General features: G+C 48.4%; 1 protein-coding gene across 2 annotated transcripts in view; it reads right to left on the bottom strand.

Annotated features, from left to right (window-relative positions):
* Positions 1-1,670: 1,670 nt before the first annotated feature.
* EVC2 (EvC ciliary complex subunit 2) overlaps positions 1,671-13,179 on the bottom strand; it is a 146,331-nt gene continuing 134,822 nt past the window's right edge. For both annotated transcript variants that reach the window (XM_025386758.1, XM_025386757.1), the window contains exons 20-22: positions 8,153-8,349; positions 4,658-4,759; positions 1,671-2,366 (exon numbers count right to left, since the gene is read on the bottom strand). In XM_025386758.1, coding sequence (XP_025242543.1) covers positions 2,099-2,366; positions 4,658-4,759; positions 8,153-8,349 — 567 coding nt within the window. In that variant the 3' untranslated portion in view covers positions 1,671-2,098. The remainder of the gene's footprint in view (positions 2,367-4,657; positions 4,760-8,152; positions 8,350-13,179) is intronic.

Here is a 13,179-nt window from a genome sequence, read left to right as displayed (position 1 = left end):
TATAGACATAATATCTAGTATCTTCACTCTTTACAACATCCCTACTGTAAAATAAGGCATCAGGACCTTTGTTTTACAGATACAGAGACTGAAGTTCAGAGCAGTAAAATGACTGCTAAAAAGTTGTAGAGCCACAATTTAAACCTGGTCTATCTGATTCCAGAAACACAGGCTTTCCCCAACACATACTGGCATTTTTTGTGCAGTGAGTTTACGAAAGGTAAATCAGTAGTTAGTCTTTCTCTATTAACATAAGGAGTTGTAATTAGGTTCAAATGCTAGATTTTGAGCAGCTTGGGCACCTCCTGTTGTTGCTAACAGCCTCTTCAATCAGGCGTCAGCCTATAATTTTGAGCCATTTTTTTGAAATCTTTGCATGCAACCTACTTTCAACTACGCATAATTCTAGCAGAGCCCTTGTAGAAACAGGAAATTATCAGAAATGCAGACAATTACCTTAAAAAGCTGGAGAAGGACATAGATGTGGTGGACTTTACAGATCCAATTGTATCTGCTTGCCAAGAACACATGGCCATCAAGCAGTGGTGCAGGATGAGAACTCCAGTCTGCTTATTCCCAAGACCATGCATTCTCCACTCTGCTGCCCTGTGTGTAAAAATCACTCCTCTTTCTCTGTCCTCACTCGAGGCCCACTGGACCTTCTGATGGATGGGAAAACTGGCACCATCATCTCTTCTCTCCTGCATTCAAACGGTTTACCTGCACCTTCCTGCCAGTGTAGCCATGTAGTCAAGTGGCAACTGAAGACGGTGCACAGCTGCTGTCCCCTGGGAGAAATGCAACCCCAGCAAAGGTCCTTGTCACGGTGCTGCATCCATGCTGATGGGAAACTGCAAATAAGACTTGGTCTTCTGGTTGCCAATGGAAATGGGACATCCAAGGCAGATAGCATTTTAGTTAGAAGACTCAGGATTCCTCCTGTATAGGTGGTTTGATTCCAGGCAAATTCTTTAAACTCTGAGTCTCAGCTTCCTTGGCAGTAAAATGGGAATAGGGATACTCACCTTGCTGGGGATATTAGTGACCATTAAAAAGTAGGTTAAAGTTGTTGGAAAGGTCTAGCAGCAACTCCCATGTGAAAGATATGTGATTTTTTATCAATCATCCCTTTTTTCCCTTGCTGGTGAGAGGACTCTCATCCTAATCATCCCCTACTGTCAGAAAATACCCATTGTAATTGTACTATTTGCCTGGCTGATACCATGATGTGGCCCAGCCCTAGCGACCCATCACCGGCCTCACGCACTGCTGTGTGGATGAGAAGGGTTAGCACTTACACAAGCACTTGATAAAACACAAGCACTTGTATGGAGTCTGTTTATAGGTAACTGTGTGAGGGCTGTTATGTGTCCATGGATCAAGGCCAGGAGAAAGGATAAGGTTTGGGGGCCATAAAGTGTGAATCCTGATTTTGCTATTTATGAGCTTTATGATCTTGTAAAAATCACGTCAGTTTTCTATGCCATTGAATTTCCTCATTTGTAAAATGGGAAAATAACCCTGATTTGAACTGGTGATGGTAGACCCCAGGAGCTGGCACATGTTTTGGCAACTGGAGTGATGGAGGGTGAATCTCTCTACTGAACACCACACAGGGAACAAAACGCAAGACACAATTACAAATAAATGCTTGCTACATAAAGCAAACATGGGTTTTGTTATAAAGAGCTTTGTGCAAAACATATTTATTTTTTTAAGTTCCCTTTATAAAAATAGAATATATAACAAATACAAAACATAACAGCAGAGAATCTGGCTGTCACCGCACAGTCCATACCTTATGCAGCGGAGGATGGGGTGTGGATCGCAGGGTGGGGGTCTCCTCCAGGGCCCTGGGAGGTGTGGCTGAAAGGAAGGAGTGTTTATGTCCTTGTGATACGGAGGAGAGTGGGCCATCTGGAAATTCATGAGACAAGATTAAACCGAGTCCGTGAAAGTCTGCACGCGTTGGGGGCTCTGTGCCTTCTGCATGTGCAATTTATATTTGTGAGTTGTACATTATAAACAGACAACACTGGTGGGCAGGAGAAAATAATCCCTTCTGTCTTCAGATGCTCCCGCGGGGCTTTCCCTGGGGCTAGTCCATGCCCAAGGCCCTCGTGGCCTTTTTGGCATTCAGAAAGTTCTTCTTTTTCCTGGGAGGAACATGCAGCGAAATCTCTGGCTCCTTTGGATTTCTGAATATAAAGAGCTTCTCTCCTGTGTTTAATACATCAATGGTTTCTGCCCCAACAATGGGTACAGGGGCCAGTTCGCCAATGGGCTCCAGTGACAGGTGTGGCCAACTTCCTTTTCCAGAGAATATCATCCTCTCTCTGAGAGGGAGACACGACTTCTTTAATACGCTAAAGAAAGAACAAAAGATCAAATTCAACATTTTTGGCAATGCACCCGCTGGAGTGTTCTGAGTTCTCCAAAAGAATCTCTCTCTGGGTCCTGAATTCCCCAAGGAATTCCCTTTAAGGAAAGGTTATTTTCCCGCTTGGTCACCAGATTGCTGTAGAATTAGCTGAAGCCTGTAACAGTGGTGCACGGTAGTCAGCTCTTCCTGGCTCATGACCATTCCATTTTCAGGAGTTTTTTGGTTTGTTTTGTTTGAGATGGAGTTTCGCTCTTGTTGCCCAGCTGCAGTGCAATGGTGCGACCTTGGTTCATTGCAACCTCCGCCTCCTGGGTTCAAGTGATTCTCCTGCCTCAACCTCCTGAGTAACTGGGACTACCCACGTGTGCCACCATGCCCAGCTAATTTTTGTATTTTTTTTTAATAGAGACGAGGTTTCAGCATGTTGGCCAGGATGGTCTTGATTTCTTGACTTAATGATCCGTCCACCTCGGCCTCTTAAAGTGCCGGGACTACAGGCGTGAGCCACCACACCTGGACCATTTTCAGGGGTTTTGCAATTCTACTGTCGTCATGTTGTTAGTGTGACATCAGATCAGCCATGGTGGGAATACCTACACCATGGACATTGGCAAATGCTACCAATCAGAAACCACTGCCCGCCTCCCCACCAGCCAATTGTTAAACATTTATGAGTACACCTATGGGCCTCACCCTAAAAGCAGGCTGGTGAAACCTGGTTACAAAGCAACAGTTAGAAGTCAGGCAAAATGTGTTTGCCATAGTAGACTGTGGCACACTTTGAGAATGTCCCATAAAAAGGTTGCAGGAATCCTGGCCATGGGCAGTCCAACCCCTGACTCCCAGGCTGCTCTTGATAATGACGGTGACCACCACCAAGAGCCTTATACATCCTGAAAGCCACAGTGCTCGCTCCCTGCCCAAGCAGGGCAGGACAAGGCCATGTCACTGGGGATGCACCTGCTCCATGTCACTGCAGGCTTGCTGACCCTCCCAGAAGGCATGTGGTAGATTCCGCTCCATTGCCATCACCACTAATTACTGCCCTTGCAGCTAGTAAGTCTGCACAAGGATTCAAACCCAGCTCCGTCTCTCAGCCATGGATCCATGGTGCCTCTAGGCAGAGCAAAGGCCCACAGAGGGAGCCAGGACAGTGGGACCATCGTGTCTCTTGATCTGTATCCACTCCACTTCTATTAGTGCAGCCTAGGAATGTCCCTAATGGAATATTTTAGAGTTCTATAGAACGAATTTAATTTTCTTTATCTAGGACTGCATGTACTTCTCTTGGCCAATATCCTGATCTAACTTATCTAAGACTATATTATGATAACCAGGCTACTAATGGTTCCAAGCTTTTTATCACGAACAATCCATGAAGCTTGGTCTCAGCACCTTCAACTGAGCTCTGAGAAATTGTGGAAGGGGCAGGACTGAGGTAGACACGTCCCTTGAACAGCCACTGTTTCCGGAGTACACACTGACATCACTGTTTAACTCCCTGTGAATCTACGTGATGTTGCTTTTTGTTTCTACATCTTCGCTAGCTGGAATCACAGGAGACACTGGTCAACACTTTGCAGCAATTTAAGACCACGCACACACTGATATCACTGTTTAACCGCCTATGAATCTACCTGATGTTGCTTTTTGTTTCTACATCTTCCCTAGCTGGAATCACAGGAGACACTGGTCAACACTTTGCAGCAATTTAAGACTACTCTGCCCCTCACTTCCTTCTGTTCTCTAAGTGTGTGATAGCCACAACTAAGGAAAAAGGCATCGGGGTGAAGGAAAAAAGCGCAAGGCTGGAAGTTTAAGGAAATAAAGGGGGCAGTGAGGCAGCCCGAGATCTCATGGCCACTGTTTACCAGCTGCTGGCCTGGGGCCTCTTGTTGTGACCTCCCTGAGCTTCCATTTTATCATCCCCACTGTCTGGAAGGCTCAATGCAGCAAGACATGAAAGGGCTTTGTGAACAGTAGCTATAAGGAATTCTTCTAATTATATTCCATTAAAGATAGCCATTAGCTAAAATAAATACAGTAATTTAAATGTTAATAAATATTAAGAACATTCTCTCACTGCTAGCCACAAGCTCATCTTCAGCTTCTAAACTCAGCCCACTGAATAAAGATTTGTGGTCTTCAGGGTCACAAATCTTTGTCTGTTTGTAGCAACCTCCTTTTCCTTGTCATCTCCTGCCTCCCCAGCCCGGCCCACAAGCAGTTTAGCTCACCCGCTCCCCGGCCACACGGGCAGTGGCCCATCATTACCTCTGCTTTCTCTTGCGGGCCCACAGCATCTTTTCTAATCCTCTGCTTATCAGATCTCCTCGCAGTTTGCTGTCGAAGGCTTGCCACCAGCTCTGGTGTTTCCTGCAGGCAAAAAGCGAGTCTTATAGTTTCAAAAAGAATAGAATCTTTGGCCAGGTGTGGTGGCACACGCCTGTAATCCCAGCACTTTGGGAGGCCGAGGTGGGCGGATCACCTGAGGTCAGGAGTTCAAGACCAGCCTGGCCAACATGGTGAAACTCAGTCTCTACTAAAAACTACAAAAATTAGCTGGGTGTGGTAGTGGGCAGCTGTAATCCCAGCTACTCAGGAGGCTGAGGCAGGGAGAATTGCTTGAACCCGGGAGGCAGAGGTTGCAGTGAGCCGAGATTGCGCCATTGCACTCTAGCCTGGGCAACAGAGGGATAGTCCATCTCAAAAAAAAAAAAAAAAAGAATAGAATCTTTAAGTGATGAGTAATCCTACCCATCTCTCAATGCCACCTTTGGTTGCCACTAGGACTCCTGCATCCCCAAAGCATTCGCCATTTATTCTTTCACTCATTCACTGCAGATCCATCAAACACCTTCTCCAGCCTCATCAAGATGCAACCTCTGCCCTCAAGGGGCCAAGTCTAGGGGATCACAGACAGAAGAAAGCTGACTGGGATTGGGGGAGACATTTGAGCAAAGGGAGCCCTTGGGGCACTCACGAAGGAATGGGATCTGTGCGCTGACTTACATACTGGCTGCCTCCCCCACTGGGATGAATGCTCTACTCAGGCAAGGCTTTGTCACTTACCCACCGCATAGCCCTAGTACCTAAGACAGAGGACACAGTGGGAGCTCCACAAGTGCCTTATGCATATACAAATACAGAACTTGGGAAAGCACAGGGGAAGCCTGGAAGGTGGGCTAGGCAGGGAGCCCTAAAGCCACGAAGGTGTGTGGTCCTAGACTGAAGCAGAGGGCATTGGAGAGTGTTGCCCGGGAGAGTGGGAGGTGTCAAGTCTATAAAGGAAGTGCTAGACTCATTCCCCTGCCTTGGCGGCTCACACCTGCCCAGCTGGTGGTAGAGATGGAGCCTGTCCCACACTGGGCCAGGCAGGCCGTCTCCCAGGAGTCTAACTCCTGGAGCAGAGAAGGGCGGTCTCTGAAGGCAGCACCCCAGAGAGGATGCCCCAAGTGCTTCCCTGGCCCTGCCCTTGCTGGGGCCTGAGCACTGGCTCTTTCCTGGATTCTGACATGGCCCTCAATACAACCCATTCTTGCTTGGATTAACTATGCAGTTCCTATTACTTGAAACCCAAGACTCGTAACTGATGTAATGACCAGATGCCAGGTGCTGGGGACACAAGAATAGTGTATGCCTTGCCCTCAGAGACTGGGTTAGTGGCTTGGGACTCCAGAGTCATCCAGGCTGCCCGGCCATGAGGCTGGGCAAAGAAAGGCCATGCTCATGCCCATGGTGACACTGACCTCAAGCCCTCTGGCCTCGTCCCAGCTTAGCCTGTCCATCTCTCCCCACCAGCCTCCCAAACTAAGCTGGCTGCAGGCGAAGCACCAAAAACAAGGTCCACAGCGGTGGCAGGCAGGCGGAAGTGGCCTCCCTGCAGCCACACACGTTCCTACTCCAGAGTCACCTCCTTGAATACTTGCCACCTACATGTCTGTGCAGGCAGGCAAACAGTACACTGGGAAAACCAGGCTGCAAAACCTGGTTTTATTTTTAATATTATTAATAATATTAATACGATTGGCTCCTAATATTCCATGGAGGAGCGTAGCATAGAGCATGTAACTGTCATCCTGTCACTAGACACTCATTTTGGCAGAGGTGGCCTCCCTGTGGCTCCCTCTTGTTCCTCTGACCAGCCCACACCCAGCCCTCTGACTACACCCACAACCAGACCTCTGGCCCCTAACACCCAGCCAGCCTTCTGGCCTCAGGCCCCTGACCATGCCCAAATCCAGCCCTCTGACCACGCCCACACCCAGCCCTCTGACCATTTCCACACCCAGCCCTCTGACCACGCCCACACCCAGCCCTCTGACCACGCCCACACCCAGCCCTCTGACCTCAGTCCACACCCAACCCTCGACCTGACTACACTTAGCACTCTGTCCACACCCACAGCCAGCTCTCTGACCAGCCTACACCCAGTCATCTGACCATTTCCACACCCAGCTCTCTGACCACACCCACACCCAGCCCTCTGACCACGCCCACACCCAGCCCTCTGACTAGACTAAACCCAGCCCTCTAACTGCGGTCCACATCCCACTTCCTGACCATGCTGGGCCCCAAAGCCACCAGGAAGGCTCCTCGCCCCTGTAGCCTCCTGCCCACACCCGCGGCTGTTGTTCCCTCTTCCCCATCCTCCCCCTCACCCCAGTCAGACTCTATTCACCCTCTGCAGTGCTTCTTGGCTTTCTGAGTCAGATACTCTGATAAAAAGTATCTCTGATAAGGAAAACATTACCCCTTTTCTCAGGAAATGCTATCTATAAATGCTATCTACACAATCATGACAGTTCAGCAGGCTCTCGGGCTCCCAGATGCCCTCCCGGCCTCCTCTGCATCCTTGCTGAGGCTGTGAGCTCTGCAGCCTGGTGCTCAACATTTTCATCCTGGCCATGGCTTTCCTTGCAGCCTCATTCCCCACCTACTTCATTCTCAAGGGGCACTGCTGGCTGCCCCCTAAACCCGCCTTACTTCACACCCCTTCCTGCCTTTCCCCATAGAGAACCTTTACTGACCAAATTCACACGTGGGGCCCCATCTTAAAGGAGACTGTCTATGCAGAGTTACCCATAATTAAGGAAAAAATGGGCCCAAACCGAATGTCCAGTGACAGAATGACAGTTACATGCTCTATGCTGCACCCATTAGCATGAGGAGCCAGTAAAAATAATATCCACCTGTGCCAGTGTCAATTACGTTGAAAGAATAAAATTTAAATTAGTAACACTAGGAGAAAATATAATCTAGTGATGGGATAAGAATTATATAGGGGGATGTTTGCATGAGCGTTAAAAGGTAAGGAGCAAAATCGCTTCTGCTATAAGATTCTGAAATGCAGAATGTAGCAAGGCTGTATCCACAGTGTGTGCACTCCACACTCGACAAATACACATATTTACATGCACAACACACACACGTACCAACACACAAACACATGCTCCCACACTTGCAGAGAAACACATTCTGGAGGAAGAAATGTAACAGGATGCTAACAGTCATTTTTCCAGGTGGTAAAACCATGGATATTTCTCTCTCTTCTTCCTTGTTTATGCATGTTTTACATTTTCTTTAATGGGCATATATGAAATATTTATGGCTGTGGGTAAACTTATTAAGATTCTATTTAAAAAATAAATTAGTGACAAAATTAGAAAGTATGGGCAAAATACATGGGCCTCCCATGACCTCGAGGACTCACGGGGCCCCTTCTGGACAGCGACGTGCCCCAGGAGGCAGCCCCTCCACGGCACTCACCTCCGCCTGCCCACGTCGGCCTGCTCCGCTCCGCCATCGCCCTCAGCTGCGTGGTCCGGATGTCTCTCGCTACCCGAATCCAGCAGGGCCAGCAGCTGAGGCTGTGAGGCCGTGGGCAGCACCACACTCAGGAGCCGGCGAAGCGTGGCCCCGGGCACCACGGCCATCCTCGCCAGGTACGATGCCAGTCTCAGCTCCTACAGGAAACAACGGAGGGAGCTCAGATCCTGGCCGCCTCTCAACCTGAACCACCATTTTTAATTTATCACATTCTGAGGACATTCTGTCCTGGAGTGATGAATATTTCAGTAGCTTCGTCTGGAAAACATGTTCCCGAACTTTCAGAGCTGTCAAAAAAAAAACCTATTTGGTCAGCAACCTCGGCTCCCCAGGACCCTTCTAAAGCCTCTGTCCATCCCGTCCAACTGTGCAGGGGCCTTTGAAAACAGTATGCTGAGTATAGATAGGGCTCAAGGACAGTATCTCCAATTGAACTTTTAATGAACTCCCATAGGCGCCAAGAAGGCGGGCAGATAAGGAAGAGCATAGAAACAAAGAACTGAGTAGAAGGTTACATCCGGGAAAAGAAAGTTTGTTTTGCATTGCATTCTTTCTGCTGACGTAGGGTTTATGGAGTATAAATAAAGTGAGGCGGAGGCTCTGAGCGCGGCCGCCATGTTCTCTGTGTGTCTTTGTCTTTTGTGTGTTCTTTCATTCTCCACCACCCCCGGCACGGACCCCAACACAACTGCTCTCAAGTCACTGGGGCAGTGCCCAAATCCCCACAGCAAAAGCCCTGCAGCAGGGTGATTCAAAACGAAGGTACTTTCTCCTCCCGCTCCTCACATTCCGTGAGGCCAGTAGGCACCAGGAGAGCAGTGCGGACTCTAGAAACAACAGAAGTGTCCCTAAACCAGTGGACAATTAAAGACACGGTGCTATACCCATGCCACAGGATACCACTCCGCAGTCAGAAGAAAGAACTGGAAGGATCCCAGAGGCATTATGTTGAGTGGAAACAGCCGGTCTCCAAAGGTCTCGTGCTGCGTGACTCCATGCATGGAACCACCGGGGCGTGGTGAGACTTGGAGCTGGAGAGCGGCAGTGGATGCCAGGGGTGGGGCAGGGGAGGTGGGTGTGGCCTTCAAGGGGCAGCCCAGGGTGGCCTTTGTGGTGGTTGACAGGTCTGTGTCTTGATGATGGTGCTGCTAGTTACATGAATGTACATAGGATAAAATAACAGAGAACTATACGTACATTTTACATCGATGTCAACTTCCTGGTTCTGATCCTGTCTGACAGGAACCATTGGGGGAAATTGAGTGAAAATGGGGAGCAGGGCCCTGAAACTCTCTATACTAGCTTTGTAACTTCTTGTGAATCTAAAATAATTTCAAAATTAAAAGCTTTGGCCAGGCATGGCGGCTCACATCTGTAATCCCAGCACTTTGGACAGCTGGAGAGGAAAAGAGGCCCAAAGACAGAGCTATCAGGCATCCAGCACACAAAGGCCATGAGAAGGAGCAGTGTCCAGCAAGGGGCCTGCGCAGGGGCAGCCAGCGGTGGGAGGGAACGAGTCCAGGTGCCAGAAGCCAAGGAAAGAATGTGTTCAGAAGGGTGGGCTGGGGGATCAGAGACCACAGAGAGGTCAGGAGAAACAAAGACAGGGACTCGACCACTTGGAAACATGGGGTCACTATGACCTCGGTAAGTGCTTTCAGTGAAGGCACGGGGAAGGGTGCTGTTCCAAATACCAAAGCTCCTTCCACATCCTGACGCTTCCCATCCATGGCCTCCCAGCACTGTCACACTGAACTACTCGTTCTTCCCTGACCATCCTGCTCGCCCAGGCCACTAAGCCCTTACCCATGAGCTTCCTTCAGCCTGGGGTATATTTCTCCCAGGCTACTCTCTGTCTCTCTCTCCAGCCCATTCTTTTGGACTCTACATGAGTCTTCCCCGACCCCATCTTCTGGGTCAGGTGTCCCTCGCATTGGTTTTAAGCAACTCTGCTGTAACTGTCCCATTCCTAGTGTGCCTCTGGAACTAGGCTCTTAGGATGAAGTCAGTGACACACGCTTCTCTGTCCCTAGCACTTAATCCAGTTCCTGGAACAGAGAGAGTGACCAACATTTGTTGGATACAAGATGGATAAACAGTAACTTCATAAACACCCTGCAGATTCACCTCTTCCTGAGGCAGGGGTCTAAACCTTTATAGCTGGGATCCCACCAGTCAATGTAGGGACAGGTCAGCCCATTGTTACAGCCCTTCCAGTTCCAGTAGTCCCCGATCAGTCATCCTCCAGACAAGTCAATTCACTGGGTCAAGTCTTACTAAAATTGGTGACACAAAAAGCATCCACATGGGTCATGAGCTTTGAATGGGATGCCACTATCTACAGACAGAAATGGCCCACAGACGAAACACTTTTACACTGCTGGCAGGGATGTAAACTAGTTAAACCACTATGGAAAACAGTATGGAGGTTCCTTAAAGAACTAAAAGTAGAACTACCATTCGATCCAGCAACCCCACTGCTGGGTATATACCCAAGGAAAAAAAGTCATTATATGAAAAAGACACATGGACATACATGTTTATAGCAGCACGATTCACAACTGCAAACATAATGGAACCAACCTAAGTGCCCATCAATCAACAAGTGGATAAAGAAAATATGGTACATACACACCATGGAATACTACTCAGCCAAAACATGGAATGAAATAATGGCCTTTGCAGCAACTTGGATGGAGCTGGAAGCCATTATTCTAAGTGAAGTAACTCAGGAATGGAAAACCACATATTGTATGTTCTCACTTATGAGCAGGAGCTAAGCTATGAGGATGCAAAGGCATAAGAATGATATAATGGACTTTGGGGACTCAGGGGGAAGAATGAGTGGGGAGGTGAGGGATAAAAGACTATACATTAGGCGGGGTGTGGTGGCTCACACCTGTAATCCCAGCACTTTGGGAGGCCGAGGCAGGTGGACTGCCTGAGGTCAGGAGTTTGAGACCAGTATGGCCAACGTGGTGAAACCCTGTCTCTACTAAAAATACAAAACAATTAGCCGGGCGTGATGGCATGTGCCTGTAATCCTGGCTACTCGGGAGGCTGAGGCAGGGGAATCGCTTGAACCAGGGAGGTGGAGGTTGCAGTGAGCTGAGATCGTACCACTGCACTCCAGCCTGGGTGACAGAGTGAGACTCCATCACACACACACAAAAAAACAAAAAACAAAAAAACACTACACATTGGTACAATGCACACTGCTCGGGTGGTGGGTGCACCAAAATCTCAGAAATCACCAATGAAGAACTTATCCATGTAACCAAAAACCACCTGTTCCCTAATTAAAATAAACAAATAAAATTAAAGAAACGGACCATAAAGCAACACAGGGACACAGCTCTCTAGGCAGAGGAGGGTGACAGAGAGGCCCGGAGTGGCCAGTGGACAGCTTCTCTCCCTACTTTCTCCCTGCTCGTCTCCTCAGAATGAAGGAGCAGCAGGAGGAAGAAGGACAAGGAGAGAAATGGAGGACTAAGCTTCCCTGATGATTCTTTTCTCTGGTACAAAAAGAAAATGGCAAAATATGGCTTCCATGAGCATTGTTGCTGGCCTTTTTTATGACACAGGGATGCCTTAGGGTATGTGATAAAATCTACAAGCCTTTTCTCCGAACAAAACTTCAAGTACTGAGTCATGCAGGGCCTGGTGTGCTTGAATCCTGTGTGGCGGCCCTTTTGTTTCAGAGTTCATTTAGTACCTATTTCTTTTGCAGATCTGCGATGAGCTGGGAGTGAAGTGGCCATCTTCCAGATTGGATGTGCTGGTTCATTTTATGTGTCCATTTGGCTGGGCCACTGTGCCCAGATGCTCAGTTAAGCATTCCTCTTGCTGTTTCTATGGGGGTGTTTTGGGATGAGATTAACATTTAAATTGGTGGACTCTGAGGGAAGTCAATTGCCTGCCATAATGTGGCTGGCCTCAGCCCATCAGCTGAAGGCCTGGAGAGAACAAAAAGGCTGACCAGCCCTGAGCAGAAGATAATCCTTTCAGCAGATGGCCTTGGGATTTGAATTTCACCTCCTTCCTGAGTCTCCAGCCTGCAGGTCAACCCTGCAGAATTTGGACTCACCAGCTTCCACAATCATGGGAGCCAATTCCTTCAATAGAGATCTCTTTCTCTACAGAGATGCATCCTATCAGTTCTGTTTCTCTGGAGGACTCTTTTTATTACACAGGAGTTGGGAAGAAAGAAATGCAGCTGAGTAGATATTATTGGGCAGACTACACAAAGCACCAAGTTGGGGACGGAGAAAAACAAGAGCCTACCTGCTCCCTGCTGCCCAGAGCTTCCGGTCTGGCAGCATTTATTCCTCATAGAGCCAATTCTTCAGCAGATGCTATTGTTTGAACATTTGTGTCTCTTCCAAAACTCAAGTTGAAACTTAACCCCAAATGCCACTGTATTAGGAAGGGGGGCCTTCTGAAGGTGATGAGGTCATGGGGGCTCTGTCCTCAAGAATGGGATTAGTGTCTTATAAAAGGGCTCCAGGGAACTAGCTTAGCCCTTTTTACCTTCCCATTCCCTCTGCCACATAAGGACACAGCTTTGCTGTCCTCCAGAGGATGCAGCAACAAGGGACCATCTTGGAAGCAGACAGCAGTTCTCACCAGACCCTGCATCTGCAGGTGCCTTGATCTCGGACTTTCCAGCCTCCAGAACTGTGAGAAAATTGATAAAGAATTTCTATTCTTTATAAATTATCCAGTCTAGGAATTTTGTATAGTAGCAGAAACAGACTGAGATGCATACAGAGTTCACAATTTAAAAGGGCCCACAATCTAGAAATGAACCTGGGTGAAATTCCACTGGTGACGCTGGCTTTCTGTGAAGTCTCAAAGTAACAAAGAAAAAGGCGGGGGAATCAAAGCTGAGAGTGGGAGATGGCCCAGTTACGCAGAGACACAGGCCGGAGTGGTCATCTGCTTCAGACCCTTCAGAGCTGGTCAGG

Source organism: Theropithecus gelada, chromosome 5 (assembly GCF_003255815.1).
Source record: "Theropithecus gelada isolate Dixy chromosome 5, Tgel_1.0, whole genome shotgun sequence".
Classification (NCBI taxonomy): Eukaryota; Metazoa; Chordata; class Mammalia; order Primates; family Cercopithecidae; genus Theropithecus; species Theropithecus gelada.
The sequence above is the reverse complement of the archived record's forward strand: the minus strand, read 5'-3'. Positions and strand labels throughout refer to the sequence as shown.